The 24,102-nt window shown below is 41.0% G+C and overlaps 1 protein-coding gene across 2 annotated transcripts; it reads left to right on the forward strand.

Moving 5' to 3' along the window:
* The first annotated feature begins 278 nt into the window (after window positions 1-278).
* Window positions 279-22,823, forward strand: ERCC3 (ERCC excision repair 3, TFIIH core complex helicase subunit). Of its 2 annotated transcripts, XM_075756986.1 has the most exons (15): window positions 279-400; window positions 558-763; window positions 1,927-2,163; window positions 2,813-2,862; window positions 4,202-4,337; window positions 4,552-4,716; window positions 5,633-5,837; window positions 6,885-7,199; window positions 8,396-8,580; window positions 11,840-12,042; window positions 15,342-15,438; window positions 15,627-15,744; window positions 16,925-17,043; window positions 21,018-21,170; window positions 21,982-22,823. In XM_075756986.1, the coding sequence occupies exons 1-15, from the start codon at window positions 382-384 to the stop codon at window positions 22,114-22,116; spliced, it is 2,343 nt and encodes a 780-aa protein (XP_075613101.1). In that variant the 5' UTR covers window positions 279-381; the 3' UTR covers window positions 22,117-22,823. The 2 variants fall into 2 exon arrangements, with proteins under 2 accessions (XP_075613101.1, XP_075613100.1); XM_075756985.1 differs by lacking the exons at window positions 21,018-21,170; window positions 21,982-22,823 and adding an exon at window positions 19,104-19,251 and having other exon boundaries at window positions 302-400.
* Window positions 22,824-24,102: the final 1,279 nt, after the last annotated feature.

Consider the following 24,102-nt stretch of genomic DNA (forward strand, 5'->3'; position numbering starts at 1 on the left):
CTTAGAAATATATTAAAACACTCTGTAGGGACAACAGTGTCATTTATCTTTTAAGAATTTTGTATTTTACAACAGTGCGGAATGTCACTCTCGTACCTGAATTGCAATTGGCTTGCTTTTTTTTTTTTTTAATTGTGCTTCGCGGCAGCCTGTATTTTTAATTGTTATTTTTAAAAAGCACTTTCTCTGCCTCGGGCCCTTCTCTTTGCCCCGCTCTAACCGAGGCCCTCCTCCGCTGCCCGCCCGCGCCTTCCCCCGCGGCGGGGGCGGTTCCGGGAACAGAAAATCGACGGCGCTCGGCGTGGGGCCGCCCGCTCCGTGCCTCCTCCCCTCCCGCGCGGCGGAAGTGACGCGTCGGCCGGGCGCTGGCGTGCGGCGGCCATGGGCAGGAAGGAGCGCGGTGAGCGGCCGGGCCGGGCGGCAGCCCGGGGCGCGGAGCGCGGCCGGGAGCGCCGCGGGGCGGGGGGGGGGAGCGGGCCGGGGCCGGGCCGCGCTGGGGTGCCGCGGGGCCGGGCGGCGTCCGCGCCGCCTCGTCACAGCTTCGGCTTTGCTCCCAGATAAGAAGAAGTCCAAGAAGCGCCATTACGATGACGACGAGGACGATGAAGACGAAGCTCCCGGCAAGGAGTCGCAGGAGGCGGTGCCGTCCGCGGCGGGGAAGCAGGTGGAGGACAGCGGCACCAAGGTGGACGAGTACGGGGCGAAGGACTACAGGCACCAGATGCCCCTGAAGGCCGACCACGCCTCGCGCCCCCTCTGGGTGGTACGTGCGGCGCGAGGCCTCCGCCGTTGGCCGCCCCGGCGGCGCTGGAGGCGCGCGCGGCTCCCGGTGACCGCGGTTTGCGGCGGCGCGCGATGCGCCGCGGGCCCGGGCGGCTCCGGCTCCGCCAGGGCCTGTTCGCGGGCCTTCCGCCGTGAAGAAGCCGGGGCCGTGCCGCAGGCCGGCCCGCAAACCTGCTGCGCTCCCCCGAGCCCCGGGTCGGCGGCTCGCTCGGAGGGAGGTTTGCCCCGGTGCTGGTGGGGCCGGCGGTACCCGCGGCGCCTGCGGGCACCGTGAGGCCGCCCGAGAGAACGGCGCCTGCCCGCGCCTGGGAGCCCCGCGGGAAGCCCGGGCGAACTTGCTCCTTCGTGCCAGCAGCCTCCTGGCGGGTCCCCTCTGGGTCGGGCGTCCCTTGCTGGGGACGTCCCTGCCTCCCTGGGCAGGGCAGCCGAGCACCGTACGCTTCTGGGAGGGAGGTAAAATGGCTCGTGGAAGTGCCTGTTGGCTGATGACACAGGTGGTTGCAGTGACACATCAGCGGGGTTGGAATGAAATAGCCTTAAGACATGCTGGTTGTGTCTTCTGTAATTGGTGCCGTTTGTTTTTTCTACCCTGAAAGGGACATCCATAAACTCGTCTGAGGCTTGGCTAGTAGCACAAGGTATAGAGAAGAGGTGGTTGCCCCGCCAGCGCCCACAGGGCATCTGTTACTGATTGCTGTGACACACAAGTGCCATTTTTCATCACCTGTGCTGCTTGTTCCATGTAAAATGAGTGAGGAGTTTTGTTTTGTTTCAGGGGAATAGGGCTGGAAGCTTGCCTCTGCTCGAGCAATTTGCTTAGCGTTAAAAAAGAAAAAATACCCCAGTGTGTCAGTCTGGAAAAGCTTCAGCGACCTGGGTGGGGTTTATTCTTACTGCTATAGAAGGGACATGGACAAATCAATGTCCGAACCCTTTAAGATGACAAAATTTGGATGTTCCTGTGTCTCCTTTCGGCTTTTTCTTGTAACTTTGTTGTTAGGGCAAATGCTTTTTTTGAAACCCTATGATGTGTTGCTACCGAAATGGTGGACCGTCTATATCGCAATGGCTGCTTTATAGGAACTTCCTGATTCTGTTCAACTAACACTGTTGTGCCTTCAGCATTTCTTTTTGCTTCTGTAGGCTCCTGATGGCCATATCTTTCTGGAAGCCTTTTCTCCAGTTTACAAATACGCACAGGATTTTTTGGTTGCCATTGCTGAGCCCGTGTGCAGACCAACCCACATTCACGAGTACAAGCTGACTGCTTACTCGCTGTACGCTGCTGTTAGTGTTGGCCTACAAACAAGTGACATCACAGAGTATTTACAAAAACTGAGCAAGACTGGTGTCCCAGATGGAATAATTCAGTTTATCAAGGTAAGGCTATTTTATTGGCATAGGAAATATATCTACTGCTACTAGTGAAATCCTTTCTTGCTGCCTCTGCTTAATTGATTTTTTTTTTTAATTATTCATTGGTTTTAATCACCTTATTCTATTCTGTCACTGTTTCAGAGGCTTTATCTTGGTTTTTTGTCATCTTCTATAGTATATTGTTGCACACGTACTGTTTTCACCGTATATCTCTTGTGGAGTTTATACCTTTAAAAAAAAAAAAGCACACCCAAGTGTCTGTGTGCACACTTTCAGCCCTTCGGAGTTGTATGTGGGGAGGGTTTGCTCAGATTTGCTCTGGAAGAAGACTGAATGAGGGAAGGAGTCTGGAGTAGCCGGGCACTATAAAACACAGCCTGCCTTATTCTGCAAGTATGTTCTTGCAGTCTTGGAAGCAGATTGGAATTGGGTATGAAAACTGAATATCTGTGACTGATCTCCTGCGTGAGATGGCGTGCGCGTCTTCTGAAAACACCTTTTCAGGTTTGTTCCATAAGCGTAATGATGTTGCAAGTAAACGTTCTTTGATAGCATGCTTCCCCACAAAGACCTGAACTGCATGGCAGCATTTGATCCCAAACCTGGAATTGCTGTTTGGCATCTCCTGATGACTGTTCTTGTTCATTTGTAGCTGTGCACTGTCAGCTATGGGAAGGTGAAGCTGGTACTGAAACATAACAGGTAAGCAGCTTCTTTCTTAACTGGTGTGGCAGAGGAAGTCCTCCAGACACGCAGCTGTGCGTAAAGGAGTGGTCTCGGTAGCTGTTGAGTCCTCCAGCTCCTGGCTGAGTGTAGCATCTATCAATACAAGATGACTTTGTCAATTGTTGAAGGTGTTTAATACGTTAGTCAATGAATTCACTTTGGCTGTCCTGAGTTACTAGTGGTTGTCATTACGTTTTTAAAAATAGGTTGTGAATTTGATACTCTAGCTTGTTTGTTTATTGCTTGGACTCGCAATGTATCTTTAAGGTTTTTAGATAATTGTTTCATGTATTCCTTCTGAATTTACATGAGCCTGATTAGACAAGTTTTTCTACAACTGTCTTTCAGTCTCGTGTATTCTGCCTTGTAATCCGTTATTCAGGAAGCATAAGCAAATCCCTTGGCAGGAGGTGTGTGCTTGTTCCTGGGTTGAATCTGATTTGTTTTAAACATAGAAGGTGATGTTGGAATGGACCTTGAGAGCTCAGCTAGGTTAGAGCTGATCAATTTTATCTGAAACTATGATTCTGCCATAAGGAGAGGAAAGGAAGGAGACAGCAGAAGCATGAAACCTACGTCTGCACCTTCCCTGTGTTCTTTTTCTTTCTCCTTTTATTTCTGCTGCATAGTTCTCTGTTGTCTGACAGCCACAGATAAACCCTAGGACTAGAATCTAATGCTCTGCTTGTGCTGCTGCTTTTTAGCAGGGTTTTGTCCTCTTCCTAGGTGTTTGTGAGAAAAAGATTTCTCCTATGCTAGTTTGGACTTAGGTCTCTTTTGGCTCAAACTTTACCTGTGATCTCCAACGAGCATCATTATTGATGAATCTCTAGGGAGAGAAGCAACTTCAAGATGCACTAATTTATATTTTTAGATGGGTTGTGTTTTGGAGGTTTTGGGGCTTTGTCTTTTGAGCTTTAAAGTCCTGCCCACAGGACCAAAACCCACCACATCCAGTGTTTTTACAGATTCTCACCTCAATGTAGTCTCCAGAAAATTGACTAGTGTCACGTGTCACAAATAAGACTTGTATGTGAGAGCGCTCTCCAGGCAGTTCTGCTGGAGTTTTCCCACTCATGTTAGAGGACATTTGAGCAGGATGGATAACTGCAAAGTATGTGTTGCTTTTGGTGTAAGACATCTTTTAAAAATTTTGATCACCTTAATTTCTTTATTTTTAAATTACCGCCCCCAAGATGAGATACCTGAGAGCGCATCTGGGATAGCTATTTATTTAAGTGTTTGTGCCACTCTTCCTGTAAGGTATTCATTTGATTAGTTTATAAAAACGTTTTTCTTTGTTCTTTAATTTTAGGTATTTTGTTGAAAGTACCCACCCTGATGTCATTCAGCAGCTTCTGCAGGACCATGTTATTAGAGAGTGTCGCCTGAGAAATGCCGAGGGTGAAGAAACAGAGCTCATTACAGAGACGTTCACAAGTAAATCAGCGGTATGTTTGGGCATGTTTTAATATGATTCAGTTAACGTTAGATAAACTGTTGTAGTTTGGAGGGGTTACTGTTTGTTCGTTGTATCAGTGGTTGCTTTCAGTTCTGTCAGCAATGATCTGTGCCTCCTGAATGAGCCCTAATTGGGGGGGATGGACTGTGGGGGGGGTGTCTCTAACAAAACCCGTGGTGAAAATTCTTGTCTGTCTTTTTCAGATTTCCAAATCCAGTGAAGGTGGCTTTGGTCCGTCGACATCCCAGGGCACAGATGCTCAGAATAAGCCAGATGTCCCAGCTGACTTATTTGAGTTTTATGAACAGATGGACAAAGATGAGGAGGAGGAGGAGGAAACGCAGACAGTGTCTTTTGAAGTCAAGCAGGTACGAGTATTTTAGTCTCTGCGTTTGTAGCTTTGGGGAACGTGCCCAGGACTTGCAAATAAGCGTGAGAACTGAGAGTACTGTGGCTCTTTGATAGGTGAGATCCCTGGAAGTCATAAACATTTCTTTCCTCTTGCCTTCCAAAATCTTAGGATCTTCCTCTTCAGTAGAGGGCGTGGCAGACTGGGTATTGTTCCTTTGCTACCCACAAGACAGTTGGTTTTGGGGTTGGCTGGGTTTTTTTTTTTCTGGTTTTGTTTTGGATTCATATTTGCAGAAGGAACTCTTGATGGTTCTGATTTCATAGCTGGAGGTTGGGGCACAGTTCTGGCTTGACCTTCAGAGACCTTTTGTAAAATTTCTCAAGTTGTTTTTGGACTCGGTGATTCCAATGATGTATCACAGGGGAAAACAGAAATTTTTTTAAAAGATAACTTAATAGCTATTTTGTTTATTTTCAACAACCTAAACCTTGGTGATTGAGTCAGCCTGTCGTTGTGGTGGAATAACTGCATCACCAAGGTATAGAAGTTTTCCACATAACAGATGTGCAGCTTTGATAGTCCTTCTGTGTAACACACAGAACCTTTTGTGTCTGTTATTCAGCTCTTTGTTGCAGGACTTCAGGGTGTAGTTTAGTCACTGCCAGATAAACAACACATCTGAAATTAATGCGTCATGTTCTTCCATCTGTCTAAAGAGCCCTCTCTAATGTCGACTGTTACATAAAATGTTTGGGAGGGGCAGGGTGGTCACGAATAAAGTTTTTGGAATAAACTGTAACTCTTGCAGACTTATGAGTGTAAAAGATAAATGTAACTTCACATGGTACTATGTAATCTGGTTGTTTGGGGGGAAAAAAAAAATTAATTCAGATGTGAAGAATTTACCATCAGACGCTTTGTTTCCTCTCCAGGAGATGATTGAAGAACTTCAAAAGCGTTGTATCCATTTGGAGTACCCCTTGCTGGCAGAATATGATTTCAGAAATGATTCTGTGAATCCTGATATTAATATAGATCTGAAACCTACAGCTGTCCTCAGGCCCTATCAGGAGAAAAGCCTAAGGAAGATGTTTGGAAATGGACGAGCCAGATCTGGTGTTATTGTCTTGCCATGTGGTAAATTGCTGGGTTGATTTTTAGGGGTTTTGTTCTTTATTCACCTGTAGTAAAGTCCTTTCTAAATATGACAGCTGCTTAGATTTCAGATAGTAGTAGGGACTGTTCTGGATACCTGTTAGTTTTTGGCGAGGCTGTGGTGAGGGAGAGCCCAGTTGATAGAGCTGTCAGGAGTCTGCTTAACAGCGCTGTCAGTATCCCTGCAGTGACTGAAGAACTGATGTGGGTTGTGGTAGCTTCAGGTTACCGTTCGTGCTTTCCCTGTTCCCTCTGTCAGCTCTGCTGATCTTCCAGTGAAAGGTAAAGCTGTTGGCATTGGAATCATCTGTTCCTTGGCTGGGAATAGAGAGTCGGGGGGGGAACTAGGAATAGAAATATGGTGTAATGGGGGCGGCAAGGAAGAAAAGAGCTTGCACACGCAAGTTCTAGGCAGGGGAGCTTGAGAAAGAAATGAGGGATGTGCAGATTGGGACAACCTAAAGGAAGCAATGGAAAAGGGAGAGAACTTAAAGGAAACAATGGAAGAGGGAGAGAACAGGAGACTGCATGCCAGTGCCCTTGGTATTGGGGGTGGAGGAGGCACATGGGAGATACATCGAGGGCCTGAGAGAGTGTGTGCTGGAAGAAGTGTGGAGGAGGACTGGAAAGATTTAAGGACTTACTATATGGGGGAATGAGCATAGCTGATGGGGGCAGTGGGATAGATCACCTCTAGGGGAAGGTTTCTGGAGCCACCTGGAATTTAACATGCTTTTGAAATTAAGAAAGCATTAAAATTATTGCACCTAATTGGCAAAGCCGTTGTTTAGAGTGATTTTCTTGAGAAGAGAAGTTACACGTCCAGTAGACAATCCAGCTTGTTTTATAGAAGTGAATACTCCATTTCTTTCAAACTGTTATAGTGAAAAAGAATGAAGAATTTGCCCTTAGATGATTTCATATCCTCTCACAGTTTTCCTGTTTTCCTTTGCTCATTTTTTTTTTCCCCCTCCTACTCCAGTGATATCTGAGAGATGACTAATGAATATTACTCTTCTTCCTCTGCAGGTGCTGGCAAGTCTCTGGTTGGAGTGACAGCTGCTTGTACTGTCCGCAAGCGGTGTCTGGTCCTTGGGAATTCTGCAGTGTCTGTAGAGCAGTGGAAAGCCCAATTCAAGATGTGGTCCACCATTGACGATAGTCAGATATGTCGGTTCACTTCTGATGCCAAAGACAAGCCCATTGGCTGTTCTATTGCTATCAGCACATATTCCATGTTGGGACACACAACGAAAAGATCCTGGGAAGCAGAAAGAGTAATGGAGTGGCTTAAAAGTCAAGAGTGGGGCCTTATGATACTTGATGAAGTGCATACTATCCCTGGTAAGGAAATGGTGTGCAAACCTTTCATGTTGCATACACTGTTAATGTTACTTTGCTCTTTTAGAAGTGGTGGGTTTTTGCTGTCTTTTTCGTGATTAAACCCATGGCTTAGGGTTTTGAGACAGGTCAACTGCCTTGTTCTACTTTCTTTTTTACTTCACCGCCCCCTCCCCGCCCCCAATAGTACAGAGTTTAGCTGACCATTTGTTTTCTGAAATCCTTCAAATTAGACACTGTGTTTTCTGTAATGGCAGTGTAAAATACAAGTGCCTTCTCCTTCTGTGTAGGCTGATAAAGTCCTCTTAAGATACCTGAACTACGTTTATATAATTTTGCTGTAGACAGATTTGAACAGGAGAGGAACTCATCTGCCTTCTTTTCTTTTGGGAATATAGCAGCACTGTAGGCTAACATTTAATATCTGTTTCTGCTCAGTAAAATATGAGTTACCATAGTGATTACTGTGCAGAAATAGCTGTTGTATCTGAAATTACTGTGTAATTGAGATCTATGCTGTTGGAAAGCAATAATGTAGTATTAAAAGTGTCTGTGGAATAATCCTGACTAAAAATACCACCCAGGATTCTGTTAGCTGCTCTACCTTGTTCTCACGATTTCATTTGAATATAATTTGGTGTCTACAGAAATGATGGATTTCAGAAGTAGACCTTGATGATTAACTGCCATTTTATCAAAGTAGCATATTGCTGCCACTGTTCTTTCACTTCCGTTCTTTCTTGGTTTCATAAAAACTAAGGTATAGGATCTTCTCTCTGTCTTCAGATTCTGCTATTACAGGATCTCTAGCAATACTAAAGATCAGTAACTGCCATATACTAGAAGTCCTGAATGTGGCAGTCAGCCAAGGCTCATTCTTTCATCCTTCTGTCATTGTTCTTTCTGTGAAATATGACCTAAACTAAGCCATGTAACCTCTGGGTATATTAATTTTCTCTTGGGAAATAATACAGATGCCAGAAGGTTTACGGGGATTTTCAGAGCACACTGAAGATGTAAAGTAAAGTTGCAACCAGTGTGAAGTTTTGCTGTAACAGATTTGTTAGAAGTGTATGTGAAACAGGGTACTGTGCTTGCTTTGTGTTCAGGAGTTGATGAAAGTGGTTTTTTAAGTTGCAGTGTTTGTCTTCTAAATCCATTCAGGAAAGTAAACAGAAAATTTGTCTTGCATTTCTTAGCAAAAATGTTCAGACGTGTGCTCACTATTGTCCAAGCTCACTGTAAACTGGGGCTGACTGCTACCCTGGTCAGAGAAGATGATAAAATTGTTGACCTGAACTTCCTGATTGGACCAAAGCTCTATGAAGCCAACTGGATGGAGCTACAGAACAGTGGCTACATTGCTAAAGTCCAGTGTGCTGAGGTGATGCTCTGCTTTTTGGTACTACTAGTGTTTATTTAGTGTGCTTATAACCCTTTTTTTCCTTTTTTTTTTTTTTTTTAAGGAAGATGTATAAAATTGTAAATATGTAACTGGGAAAAACAAGTGCCCTTGTGACTTTTTGTTTACTTTGTAGCTTAGGCCAGGCTGTTGCTGGTTATTAGGAACATGTGGGAAATCCAGTAGCCATGTGTTATTCCGAGTGACTTCAGCACTCTTTCTCTTTGTGGGGATTGCCATGCCTGATCGGCTGTCTCCACGTCAGCATTTGGAAACGTGAACGGTAGTTGCAGTATTGTAGACCTAGTTCAGTGCAGTTGACATTCATGTTGTCTGACTTGACTTCATATCTTAAGCTCAGGTCTCTGGTAGTGTAACATCGTGTCATGATGACCATGATATCAGGTGGTATGCTGGAAGCTACTTTTTAGAGACTTCTGTTGGTGGACAGTCTGTAGTTGTTTGAGGAAAACTCTTGTAACTCTTAAAACAAGGATAGTAGAAAGTTTAGAAAACATGAGAAAACACCTGCTTATTTCAAGCCTGAATGCATGAGTGTGAAAATTGCGAACATAGGACTGGATCTTACTGTTTTTTACCAATATAATGGTGCGTGACCTCTGATCTTTCCAGCATATGGATGAGAGAAAAGTCTGGTATCAGAGCAGGGGAAACACTGCTTTCACACAGGAGCATTAGAACATTAAAGGAACCTTTCTGGATCAGACTAACAGTCTCACTTAATACAATGTCTCTGATAATTGTCAAGGATGATACTTAGGGACCAGTGTAAAAACAGGGCAAATATATGTTGCTTCTCGTGACACTTCTTCAAGCCCTCAATTGTATATGAGCTCTACCTGGTTTCTGTGTAACCATCAGTGGGTTTCTTTTTCATAAACTTGTCCGGACTCCCATTGAATGGAAATAAAGTTTTAGCAGCTACAACGTGCTGTGGTAGAGTTTCATAACTTAACTGTCTCCTCGGTTTTTCCTGGGGGCTTTTGCTTTCTTGTTTGTTTATTTTTCATTGTTTGTGGGGGTTTTTGTGTTGTTTTTTGTTCTTGGTTGCTGGTGTTTGTTTTTGTTTGGTTTTGTGGGATTTTTTTAAACAAGTCTTGCTAGTTCCATGCAATTCTTCCTTGCTCTGGTACTGGAATAAAAAATGCAGATGCAGATCAGCTGTTCTCTGTTTGAACTTTGTGCAAATTGGAGGTTGTAAAAAGAAAAAAACCCACAATGATTTTTAAGTAATAGAATGCAGGTGAAGAGCATCTTGAAAATAACTGGGTTGAAGGGAGAGTAACCAGTCTGCAAATTCAAATGTGACTGTTTGAACACTTTGGTTAATTTTGCCTTGGGAGCGTAATTCTTCTCAGTCCTTAAACTGCCCTTTAGACATTGAAAAGTGGAGCATGGGCTACCTTTCTTCTGAATGAGGTGAAAATTCTGCATGTTTAGAGTCTTTACACCAATGTTTTGAAATAACATTCGATGGGAATACCAAAAGCAAAGAATCAAAGCAGCCAATGTTGATGGCTGATAAATAACAAGTCTAATACATGCACAACTGCATTGCATGTTTGTTTGAATTTTCTCACCATGTTGTTGAGAAGTAGGATCTTTAATCAACTTGCCATATTCCCCCTAGCCGAAAAAGATGTCTGGTTTGCTCTATAAGTGCAGTTCTTTCCAGGTGGCAAGAGAGGGCAGTGCTGCTGTCTGATAAAGCAGGTCATGGTCACTGAAGGTACTGTTCTTTCGCTGCTCTAAAAGAGAACAAGCAGCACAGTTTAAAAAGTTAAAAGAAGTTTAAAAAAACCCACCCCCACCCCCACCCCCCCCCAAAAAAAAAAACAAACCCACCAAAACCAACAAGCCTGTTCTTTAATTATGTTTTCAGAGTTTTGTAATTTAGAAATAACCTCTTTCCCAGCTGCCATACTGATTTTTTGGCTTGGAGTGCGCGTCTTACATAATGTAAAAATCATTGGGGTGAGAAGCAGATTTTATCCATTTTCAATTCCAGAAGAGAGTACAAATACAAATTAAAATATATTCAGTTTGCCATGTATTCAGAGGCATTGAGCAATACATGAATTATTTTACTACAATCAAATGTTCAGTATTCATATCTCATTCTCACTTTGAAATACTCTCTTCTCATTTAAGAATTTCAAATCTTTCCTGTAGACAGCATACAATAACAACGGGGCCTATTCAATGCCTAAGTTTATTGTTAATGTAGTCAAGGGATGAAAAAAGCCTCATCTAGCACTTAACTCACTGGAAAAAACATTTTGAAACAAAAATTAGTTCTTAACAGTACAGAACAATTCAGGTTGTTTAAATAAACTCCTGTAAATTGTCACCTAACTTCCTTAGCTGAACGATGGTTACAAAAGGGGCTTTTCTTTGCAGTATTGTGTTAATTCGTACTGTGCAATGGGTATGCGGCAATAACCCATGTGCAGCAGAATTAATGTCTTCTAAATTATGTGCAATATAGATAGTGTTATTTCACTGGCATAAACTTTTAAACTTCATAATTTCTTCTATTTTCATGCTACAGTAGCAAATATATCTTAGTAAGCCTAGACTTCTGCAGTACTATATGTGTTTACATAATGAAATAATTGCTTTGGGAAAACTATTGAAAACTTCTAATCAATCCCAGTGTTTTCAAATTTGTAGACTCAATAGCTGTTAAAATAAAGGTCACTCCTTTGTGGGTATATGAAGAAAAGATTGGTAAATTTGTTCTGTAATGAAGACTAAATGTGTGTCTCAGCTTTCAGAATATGGATAAAAATCAATTTTTATGGAAAAAGCTTTGACTGCTGTGACAGGGAGATTACAGAGACAGTTCATTCCCTTAATTATTGCTCTGTAAACAGTAGCAGCATTCAGTCAAATTATTGCGTATGAAACATAAAGGAAACGTCTTCCAGTCTTGTTCCACTCCCACTGCCTATTTCTGTCGTGGATCTCCCTGCCAAAGCATTTTTGAAGGCCAGAATATTAATGAGGTTAAACAGAGTTTGGCAGCGGTGCTGGAGACTACACCAACCAGTAGTTTTCATTTTGGTACAGAAATTAGTGTGTTAAAAACTGTGGCCTGTGCTATACGGAAAGTCGTAATGCATTATCATTCTCCCGATATCTTTTCAGTTCCCACTGGAACAAAATAAATAACAGAGGGTTACTTTGTGTGTGCGTGTGTGTATGTGTTTTATTCTAGGTTTGGTGCCCAATGTCACCTGAATTTTACAGAGAATATGTAGCTATCAAAACAAAGAAACGGATACTGCTGTACACCATGAACCCAAATAAATTCAGAGCCTGCCAGTTCCTGATTAAGTTTCATGAGCGACGGAATGATAAGATCATTGTATTTGCTGACAATGTGTTTGCACTGAAGGAGTATGCAATCAGACTTGGGAAGTAAGTGTTTGCAACCAACGATGGCTCTGTTGTTTTCCTCCTTCCTGGAAAATTGCCTTGTAATCTTGCAGCTTTTAGTAGTCTTTAGATATTTCTTGTAATACTTTGGTTTAACTCCAATCCTCCTGTATGAAAAGGAGCTCGGGAGGGTATTTTTTGAGCAGATTTTTTTGATGCTGCAACGTCATTGTGGTGTAGAACTGTTTGAAAAGAATCTCTGTTAAGCAGTTGCCTCAGAGGAGTTTTCATCCAAGATTTCTGTGAAAGACCGTTAGTATTTCTCCATCTATTTTATTGTTATTAAAAGCCAGTGGAAAAATGAGGGACTTTTAAAAATATGACTAGTAGTATTTTTTTAACGGGTGGTAGCTTCCCCTTGTCTCTCTGAGACAAAGGTTTTCAAATATATGCTCTCTGGATCTTTTGGGACTCAGGGCATTCCTCTTCACGTACTTCAAAGGTCTTCACCTTTTCTAAAAAACTAAGACAAACTTTTTTGGGATCCGTGCTGTACCAGTGCACTGCCTAGAACTACTGTAATCATTTAATAAATGAAAGGATGCTGCTCCCGTGAGCTCCTTGGCCACTTTAAATGACTCTAACATGAGTGCAGTTACGGAAGGTTGTACACATAGAGTTTAGTGAGGGGTTAGCATCAGTGTGTTTGTAAGAATTGCGGAGGGATGATCAGAGAGAGTATTTGCCAGGATCACATGTAGAGCAGTTCTTGGGGAAAATAAGTGTAGAAACTGGCCTCATACTTTGACAAGCCCAAATAACATGTTGCTTGCTGGAAGCTGTGGGGCATTTTCATGTGTAGGAATTTCAGCAGTACTTCTTAGCAAAACCACAAACAAGCCTTAGATTTGCCAAAATTCACGATCATTTTTGACTGTAGTTAACAGCCATGTTGTGCTGACTTGCTGTGACATCAAATAGTAAGCAGAGCTAATGGTGCTGGATGAATTCCAACACCCGTGGTCTCTTTCATCATTTTTTTAAATCTGTCTGGACAGAGATTAGCTGTAATGCTGCCTCTGGAATGTCCCTAAGCAGCGTTTAGTGCATCACAGAAAAAGCCTTTACCAAAGGCGATGCTGGGAGGAGGTGCTTGCTAAGTAGCAAAACAGTTGTTAAGTGGGGTTGATGCTGTAGAGCATGGCAGGAAAACCAGATGAGGAAATATTAGGTGCTTGCTTTTCATGTTCTTGAGTGAATTCTCATTCCTCACATTACATACGGAGCTCCAGGTTGTACAGCTGTCAGTGTTAGCCAGAAAGGAGGCTTGCAGCGCTGGATGAAGGTGAGGGAGTCTTTATTTTAACCAGAGACGTTTCTATCATAGTTTGCTGTGAGTGTGCTGAAACAAGGGGAGCTGTGTGTGAGGAGGAGAGAGCAGCTGTCTCTGTCAGCTCCTCCCTTGCCCCCCTTCCCCTGGTACCAGCAGGGAAACACCATGCACATGATAGCAGGAGTTATTTTGACTATAATTTTTGGGGCCACAGAATTCAAGCTTGCACAGCCAGCTTTTACTCTGTCATGAGTCTGTCATCCAGTGTCGTATAGTTCATGTGCTGACTGGCTTTTCCTGGTGTTATTGGTATGTTTAAATAACTGTTTCTGAAGGACTGTGTCTCGCTGTTTTTGACAGTTACGTCAGTTAACGGGAGAGGGATCTGTCTTTGCAATCCCTCAAATACCTTTTTGCAATGAGATAAAGGGGTCATTTTAAAAAAAAAAATCTAGTATTGGATATTCTCAGTTCAGGAAGGTACCAGGGCAGGTGAAATAGAGGATAGGTAGCCAGGAGTTCTAGGTTATCCTGTTCTTAAAAAAAAAAAAAGTGTTTGAACCATTACTTGGTGGCCTTAAGAAATAGAAGGCTCACAAATGCTTTAATTTTAGTTTCTGTTTAAATTATCCATTTAAGTTTTGTTGGGGATTAAAATAATCACAATTTAAATATTAAATGAAATTTCAAATAAGGCTTAAAATATTACTGAATGCTACTGATCAAATAATAGTGTTATTGTTTCAGAGTTGACTCATTTGCCACTTTCATTTTTTAGCTGTGTTTTTCTAGAAATCTGGTTATGCTAAATAGAATAATTAGATTACAGGTGATTAGGATTGTTTGGTAAAAGAAAAACTAGAATAAAGTTCGTCGTAAAGAAAGCAAGAGGCATCAACGCACAAGAGTTAGTTGATAAAAATAGAAAACCTTAGTACTGTGCACTGCGTGTTTATGTCCAGCTACCACCTGTGTTTGTGCAGTATTAAAAGTTAAATGAAACATTTGAGATTGGTTCCTTGTCTTAGAAATAACGTATGGAAGTGTGAACAAAATAGAAATTGTAGAACTTGATTCCTGGTTTTGGAGGTGGTTGTTAACAAGCATTTGGAAAAGTAGCGCAACAGATGAAAAAGCAGTGGCTGTGCACTCCTGTACGCCTCTCATTTTTTGTGGGCTTTCCCATTTCTAGCTTCTTTTTTAAAAAAACAAAAAACAAAACAAAACAAACCCAACACCCCGCAGAAAAACCAAACTCTGCTTAGGCAGGAAGAAAACAGCCAGACTCGAGAGAGAATCTTGGAAAATTCATAGTAGTCCAAGTTGCTCATGAAGCCTGTGGGTGACTGAGAGTTTGTGTGAGCCTTCTGGATAGAGATATTAAATGTTCCCAATGATTCTTCCATCAAACATTAAAAACCTTAGGTGAAGTGCCACTGTGGCCATGGAACGTTGTTCTCATTTCAGTAGGTCCAGAAGGTATTAGGAGGGGCCAGGGGTTAGCTTCAAAAGCAAAAAATAATTTTTCCCAGCGCAACATCCAACACCAGGTTGTGACACTCAGCATATCATTGATCAAGCGGCCTGGATTTTCAAGTGTTTAAATAGGAAGCAAAGGTTGCAGCTGTCAATGTGCTAACTCAGTAGATTTGAGGAAAAAAATTTCTTATGTTAACAGCTGTCTTCAGTCTTTCATGTAGGCTTTAGCAAATGTATTCAGTCTGTTGATCTACAGCTTCATTGGTGCACGTAATTGCAAAACATTTATAACTGCCAGAATTTATTTCTGGCAGACTGAGTTGCTGCAGGGGGTTCCACAAACAACTGACTAGCTGCCATAAAGAGCCAAACAAGCCAAAAGTAAAGTGCAAGCTGCACCAAAATCTGTTTTGTTTTTAAATCAATTCAGATGTGTGCTGCGCTCCCTGCCATGGTATCTTAGTACCTCATAAGAAATGATTGAGAAATCTTGAATTGATGTAATTTGTATATGTTCTGTTGTTTTCAGACCCTATATATATGGTCCTACTGCACAAGGAGAAAGAATGCAAATTCTGCAAAACTTCAAGCACAATCCAAAAATCAACACTATTTTTATTTCCAAGGTGAGGAGGACATTCAGTGTGTCATTGTGTCCATCTTAAGAGTGAACTTTATTTAAGAGTGAGTTATACATGCATGTTGTGCATTTGACAACTTTGTATCGCAGCTCACAAAGGTGTATGTTGTATTAGGTCTCTGTTTATGGTGTATGGAAATAAGATGCTGCTCAGAGGCTGCTTCTCTGTTGTAGGTAGGTGACACATCCTTCGATCTGCCAGAAGCCAATGTTCTGATTCAGATATCGTCCCATGGTGGGTCTCGAAGACAGGAGGCTCAAAGACTGGGACGAGTGCTGAGAGCCAAAAAAGGTAAATGAGGTGCTTGTTGGGCTCTGGATCTTGGATTGTGGTACCACAGAGCTGCAGAGAGACTGGATGTTCAATGATACTTCTTTACATTTCTTGGATTTATGTTTGAGTCAAAGAGAATATAGGCCTCTATACCAGTGAATGAAAATGAAGCATTGCCTGGGTCCATAAAGCTTTTGTGTTGGGAAAACTTCCAAAGGACAAAAGAGCTGAAGGAAAAGGAACGTTTTGTTCTTTGGTGGTCCTTTCATTTTTTCATTCCTTGATAATTTCCTTAACATAAAATCGTTTTTAAAAAGTAACAGTATTACTCTAAAAAGCAAGTCTCAAGAAAGCATGTTTTTGATGCTTCAGTTTACTTTCTTTTAAAAATGGGATTTGGTTTCCAGGTAGTTGTGTTTTTGCAAAACATAATCAAGGAGCTTTTTGTTTAGAAAAATGATTCTTAAAACACTTTCTCCTTGCACTTAAGATCTGCATACACTTACTCTGTGCACAGTTTGTGCTTGTTACAGCTGAGGCTTTGTTTGAAAATGCATACAAAACCCATCTTAGTGAATTAACAAAGTCTAGTGAAACCTTGGGGTTTAAAAAGAGAACTCAATGCTGTTTGGGTAACAGACCTTAAGGACTGTAAATTTAAAAAAAAATAAGTTATGTGCAGCTTGTTATATCCCGTGCTTCAAACAGCCCTATGAATTATTAGCTAAATATCTCTCACCTTTTTTAGTGCAAAAGCACTGCAATCTCCAGTTTACATTGATAAAACTTTTCCTTTGTCTTTTTCTATTGAACTTTTTTCACGTGTGTTGCAATCCTTGCTCTTGACACTTTATTACTTCTTTACATAATAGACTTAAAATTGTTTTTGTCTTTCACCTTGCCTAGCATAATAAAGAAGCAGGTTCTTCTCAGAGCTCCAGTGTAATTGTGTTAGTCTACATTTCCTTTTCTGTTTTTTTCCTTTTCACCCATTCTCAAGTTATTAAGAGCAAGAGAAGGAATTTCCATGTTGTGTATGTCATGGATCAGTTTAAGGTCTGGGTGCAGCTAAACTTTGCAGATTGTTTTTTGTGGAGAGACATCTTATTTGAACACCTGTTTTCAGTATTCAGTCCTTTTTTTGTTCTTGGTTGCCAGTTCCAAATGGAACTAATTACTCAGTGTCTTTGTCTCCTAGGCATGGTTGCAGAAGAATACAATGCCTTTTTTTATTCTCTTGTATCCCAAGACACTCAGGAAATGGCATATTCAACGAAGCGACAACGGTTTCTTGTAGATCAAGGTTATAGCTTCAAGGTAACTTGTCCCTTCTATTTATTATACTTCTGGCCTAAGACTATAATTTTCATGTTCTTTGATGTTAGTAATTGGTCAAATACTTGAGAATTCTGGTTGTGAGATGCATTAATGAAGGTTTTGCTCACAAGCAAGAACTTTTCATAGAATTGTTTTATCGTCTGTGTTACTGTGAGGGTAGATACAAGTAGCTTAGTATGGCTTCTAGAACGGTAAGTATTCTGACTTCAAACCAAGCACACGCTGGGGAGCGAAGCAGAGCGTTACTTGCATGGTCGGTTGATGTTAATGCTCTTCAGTTGTCCATCTGTGCAGGCCTCCTATTATACTTTGTCATACTGGTTGTGCATAAAGCATTGTTGACAGGTGTTCATGTCGTAGTGGCCAGCAGCAATTCAGAAAACTTCCAAAACATCACAAGTCACAAATAATTTCCAAAGAACTCTAGTCTCAGACCAGTATTTCTGTTTCCTTGTGGCTAAAGACAATACAACAGGCAGGGTTCATCTGTCCTACATTCATACATCTGACTCCAGGAATCAAAGTTAGCTATCTGAAGTGTCTAGCAACCCATTCCAAAACAAATACCTTTCAGGGGTCTTTGTCCACACACTAACCCTGTGTGCCATTTCCACAGCGCTGTCCAAAGCCTGCAGTGGAACAGAAAATCTGTCAGGATGCAGACACAGTGGTTCCGTGTTAGCAGAAACTATTCTGGCTAATGGAGGTCTTCAGGCTGTGCTTATTTAACTTCCAGCAACAGTTTGATCTTCCTCCTGTAATTTTCTCTGCATGGAATAAAGTATAGCACCAAAATCACTGGGCTGAATAATCGATTAAGAAATGACAGAATTTACTGCAGGAAAAGACTGTTACTGCAAAGTAGAAATCTTCCTACAACTAAAATATACATGTAACAGAGCCAGGACTTGAAAGTCAGAAGTTTCCCCTAAAGTCCCTTTTGTAAAGGACTTGAATGTTGTCATTTCTCCAGACACACTTGAAAATTGTACTTCAGTTTATTATGTATCTCTCTATGTCATCTTCTTCCAAACATAAAATGTGGTTCCACCAAATCTCCTCTATTTTACAGATTCCACAATGTATCGCTTATTTTTCCTTTCACCCATGGGCTGCCCCATATGCTCATCTGTTGGATTGTTAAAGGTACCAGTGTGTCATGATAGCTCTTGCTTTTAGGTAAATTATTCCTTTACAAAAATGGAGATTACGGCTCTGATTAGAAGCCTTCCCAATAAGAAACATCGCTGAGAAGAATAAAAGATAAGGCTCCCATATCTGCCTTTGGGGAACAAGCTGAAGCTTATGGCGTAGGCAGAATCGTGCGAGACTTGCAGGAGGTGCAAGGGCAAGCAGCCTCTGCCGGATTGCACTTGAGCCGAGCTATTTCACAGCGTTTGCTCAGGAGGCATACGGGCAGGACGGGACATCCCTGTGGGTAAAACCTCTCTGAACTGCAACTGTGCTGAACTACATAATTGCCCTGTAAGCAGTGGCCCATCAAATAGAGCTTTAAGGGGGTTCTTACACCGAAACAGGCATGTCACAATCTTTATAGGTAAAAACCTTGTTTTGCTTTGTAGTGACTGTATTTTGACAAAATTGTAGTTCAGTACTAAGCTGCAGCTAATTACGGCAAAGGCATCTGTGTGGCTATGGCCAAGGAGATTAGAGAAATCCCTTGACTTGTGTTTGAATGCCTTGGATTTTAGAACTAAGAAAGAGGTTAAAATAGAGGGATTTTATTTTGCAAGGAAGACCGAGTCCTGGGAGCTTTGGTGTAATATGGGGAAAAAAAGCAGTACAAGTGGCAGCTGAGTATCTGGAGTAACATTTTAGTTGGCCAGTACTGGAATGTTCTTTATTTGCTGTTTAGGAACAAAATGTTAGAATATCTATTTTCTTCTCTTCGCCAAACTTTAAGCCTTAGTCATAGCTGGCACCAAAGAATAATAGGGCTGGAAGAAACTTCCAAGAAACCATCTATTGTGTTTCTTTATTCTAAGCCAGGATCACTATGTGTATGTTATTCCCAGCAGATGTTTGCTGCCTTATTCTTGAAAATTTGGAGACTCTACCTCATCTTTAGGTAATTATTTCAATGCCAATGTCCTATCCTTCAGAATTTTTGTTCCTAAATTAGTAAAAATTCATTACCCCTTTAAAAGGGTAACAGTTTTCACTTTTTTTTCTAGGACTTGCTTTCTTCTCACCATCTCTCAATAGCTTCATTCTCTGCCCCTCACCAAAAAGAGGATTGGAATATTTTTTTGCTAAATCACATCATTTGTCTTTGCTTCTTAAATAGGAGCCTTGTCATCACAATTTACTGCTTGGAGTTTACTGCTAGCAGGCTTTTTTCTGTTAGCTAACCATAGTTTAGTTATTTACTGTATTGTGGTTTTATTTAGAGTCTGAATGTAGGATGCATTAAATTTTAAACCAATAGCAGAAGAACTCACTATATCAAAGAGAAGGGGATAACTTTAAACTTGGCATCTGTTGAACAGCTTAAAAAATGATGATGCATTGGGAATTCTTTCCATTCTATGAATCACATTAGCACTGTTTTGCAACCACAACTGGAAAAAGGCTAACACAATTTAAAATTGCTTTTCGTGACTCCTTTTTCTTTATTTTTGAGGTTAGCATAGCACATGTCCTTCTAAATAAACAAGAAAGGGGACCATAGTGTTCCTTTAGTCATCAGGTGGGACAGGTTTCTTCCCTGAATGGATTCTTAAAGCTGGGACATTTCTTAGAAAGACATTCACTTTCAAATTAGAAATTGCCATTGACAACAGCCCACAACACTCATTATTTGTTCTAGTGTTTCACTACCCTGTTTTTCAAAAAAGTTACTTTGTGTCCAATGTGGATTTGTTTTACTTTAAGCTGTATTTATATTTTTTGTCAGTGTTTGTGATCAGATCCAGCCCAGATTACTGAGGTAATTAGTTTCTGATTGTACTGACTGAAGAGATAAGCTGAAAAAGGAAGGTGAAGAGGGAAAACACTACATAATCAAGGGAAATAGCTGAATTAGAATGTCTTTCTCAAAACCTTTTCAACTTGCAAAGACAGTGGGAAAACTTAGATTCTCATGTATAAACATATGTTTACCAGAATGCATTTAACTGCAGGAAAAAATATTGTGAAATTTTCAAAATACCTGTAATGAAGAAAGCAAGCTGCCTGTTGTGAAGCTTTATAACAGAAGCTTGGGAGCTCTTCAATTCTTCAGGAGGTTTTTCAGCTAATGGAGTATATGGCACTGTATTGCCAGCAGATGGCATGTGCCCTGCATCTGTGGTTACCAAATGAGTTAATAAGAATTTCAGAGAGAACAAACGTAACAGCTAAGTTACCTTGTGTTTAAGTATGCAGATGTTCAAAGAGCCCTTTTGCTCTGCTGCTTTGTTGCAGGTTGCTGCACTGTCAACAACTGATCATACATCTCAATTTGTTAGGGTTTTTTGCCATTGTTCCTCAATGCTTATGCTGGAAAGCTAGTGGATTATTTTTGTTGAATATATAGAACTAGAGCCCACAGCATGAAGCTAAACATGGCAGTAAGTTGAATATGCTTCTGAGCTGTGTGCACTTTGGTCAGGTTCTTGGTCAGGCTGGAATGGACAGTGTTTGGCTGATGTTCTCTTGTTGAGAGCTTCTCTCTCTTTTTCTCTCTTTCTTCTCTCTCTTTTCTTTTCCAGAAGGTTTGTATGTTGCATTTCCAGCTAGAATTAACAATGGGTGTGTACACGTATATATATGTACACCATGTAGCAGGATTTTATATGTATCTGTGCTGTCCATAGTGTTAAGCTGTTCAGACCATTAATAAAAGTTGAAGGCAGTTCCAACAGGATATGGAATCAGAAATCCTTTTCTTGGTTTTGAATAGCTAACAGGAGGAAGAGCGTGCTCACCTTGTACTGTGCCCTGTTTCTTAGGTAATAACAAAGCTTGCAGGCATGGAAGAGGAAGAACTTTCATTTTCATCCAAAGAAGAACAGCAGCAGCTTCTCCAGAAAGTCCTGCAAGCATCTGACCTGGATGCTGAGGAGGAAGTAGTTGCTGGAGAATATGGTTCAAAGTCAGCTCAGGTAATGAAGAACACTTTTTGAAAAGGATGGTCACAAATGCAACAGAACTGGAGCATTCAATTTTAATTCTAAACATGATGACATCATTGATGCCTTAGTATCTTTGTGAAACATTGGAGAACAGATTTATTTTTTTAAGCTGCATTAGCATGTCGTTATTTGAGTACTTCACTTTTTGGGCACTAGAAAGAAGTTAGATACAGAATTCACGTCCTCCATCATATTTGAGGAAGATGACAACAGATCTATTGTTACAGATTTTGAAGTAAATCTTTTAAGTTACAAGCAGTGAAAATATTTTAAAACATTTCAAAGATACACCTATGTCACAGCACATACTCTTTTGTGGTGGCACTGTGCTCCTTGAATCGTGCCCCAATTTCCTCATGCTCAGAAACATAAGGGCCACTTTTGTTCATTTTCAAGAGAAGTTCTATTACTGTAGGTCCTAGTTTGACATTTTCAGCAGCAGATACAAGAAAAATAAATAGCCTGAAACATTTATTGATAAATAAGTTAAAGTCAAGCTACAATGTGGTAATTAATTTGTTAGGGTTAGTTTTTAGCTAAATGGCATTGTGTTGAAATGCATTAGGAATTCCCACTCTAAGGTATCTTTCCATATTAAACCTTACCTATGTTTGTATACTTATGGTGAGTGGCAGGCAGTGACTTTCTTTGTAGAAAAAAAACCTTCGAAGGCTTTTGGCATTCAGGTCACTAAATGAACAGTGCTACCCAGTAGCCAGTGGGCATCAGTAGGTTAGAGTTGGTCTGTCTAATCACATTGGTTTTCTCCCTTTACTTGCAGGTGTCACGTCGTACGGGCACAATGAGCTCTATGTCAGGAGCAGACGATACAGTTTACATGGAATACCACTCTTCACGGAGTAAGGCATCTTCAAATAAACACATCCATCCACTATTTAAACGCTTCCGGAAATGATGTCCTTCACGGATCCATGTACCTGTTTTCATAACTAAAAATATGGAGTTGAAATTTCTGACAGGTTCTTTAAAAGACTTTTTTTATATACACATCTATATACCCACATATTTACTTAGCAATATGTGCTCTCGTGGATGAACGTGAAAGGAAAAAAAAAGAACTAAATCTTACCACAGGAAAGATACTTTCCAGTGACCGGATCCTGGTTACACCTGTCTGGTTTTCAGGGTAATTAATAGAATTTATTTTTATTGGCCGAAGACCCTTTTTCAGAAGAATTCTGGAAAGGTTTTGTAAATGAAGTTTGTACTGATGTTTGAAATATTATTTATCTGGTTATTGTGTCTGCTCAACAACATATTGTTTTTTAAAATGCTTAAATAAAAATCATTCACTGAGCTGAACAAATCCTGATAGGAGCACTTTACGTAATATTTTTAAACTGGGAGCTAATTTATACTCATCACATAACCGGTCTTAAAATTCTAACAAAATTTTTTGAAATATTTTGAGTTTCAAAGACAAGGAGAAAGAAGGTCTCCAAAGTAAACTCAAGGAAAGCATTACTAAATACAAATAACTTCTGTGCTCCATTTTTCTCATTTTTCTTGCTACTGCTGAAAAGTTGCTGAAATAAAGCTGTTTCCCCTGTCATTTTATTCTATTTATTAACCATGCAATAAAACCATCGTAACTGCTAAACAGCACAATGTCACTGCAAAAGTTCTTATTGAATCAGAAAGTGTTTTGATGTGTCATAAGGTGAGTTGGAAGCAGAGGTGTGAGGGGGAAGATTCCCGAGTTTGGGGCTTTTTCTTAACGAAGACTGCAGAACATTTCTAGAAAATTTGAGGAGGTGGGTATGGTTTGTGGCAGAAGAATGCTTTTTAAGTAACATCGGCTTAATATTGTAACAGTTATGTTGCTGGGTATTGTATTATGAGGTGGGTTTTTTTGCTGAGAGTTTGTAGAGCTTTAGGAACAACTTACGACATAACATTGGTCTTGATTTGTTGGTTCAAAATAAGTTAGTATAAATGTTTACCATACTAGTAGAGTATGCATGGTAGAGCTATCCTGGTTATATGACAAACGTGCTTCAGAAAAATATTCTGTTCCTTGTGAGCATAAATTCATAAATTGAGAATATAGAAATACTGGAAGCGTAATTCAAAACACATAGTACTTGGTTTTGGTCTCTGTATCAGAGTCAGGACACTTTGAAAATGGAACTGATCTGGTTCTGTTTAAACTTTGTTTAGTCTCTGAGCCCTACCCTGTGATGCCTGGTTATTTTGTTCTGAGACTCCTGCCTCACAAACTGGGGCCAGCCATGACAGTGCTTGAGTGGCTTATGCGTGGTGGCTCTTACGTAGTAAATCTTGTCTATGATGACTAATGATCTTACTCTTCTAAGTAATGGGTCTGTGTGGGATGCAGTACTTTCATCATCAAGTAAAGCATAATAATTTTACAAGGTAAGAATGGCTCCATGCTTCAGTAATGGTGTGTTGGTATTCAAACTAGGTTTAATTACTTTGATATGATTACTGCAGTAATTACTGCCTGCTATTACTCCAGACTGTATCTGCAAGTGGCAAACTGATAGGCACTTACTCAGAAGAGTTGCTGCTGCACATGGTAGCATCTGTACTGGAATATGGTCAGTCAGTTCTGCTTTCTAGATGGGTTAATCACTGAGAAACACTGCTGGTTCCTGGGCTTTCTGTTGTACTGGCCTCTTGATCCTCCCGCAGCCCAGCACTGCTCAAAGGTGCTCGTGCAGCGTGGCGGTGCTCCTCACCCAGTGGTCACAATAGCCTGCTCCACAAGAAGTCTGTAATCCCAGCCCTCTAGGAAACAAAATTGTCTTGTTCAGCCACAAACCTCAGCACTGTATTTTGTCAGGTGGGTGTCTATTTGAAGCAGTACCGTAGACTGCAATCATGCTTCACCGTAACCAGACTGCGTTGCAGGCTCTCA

The sequence above is a fragment of the Balearica regulorum genome, chromosome 6, assembly GCF_011004875.1.
Source record: "Balearica regulorum gibbericeps isolate bBalReg1 chromosome 6, bBalReg1.pri, whole genome shotgun sequence".
Lineage (NCBI taxonomy): Eukaryota > Metazoa > Chordata > Aves > Gruiformes > Gruidae > Balearica > Balearica regulorum.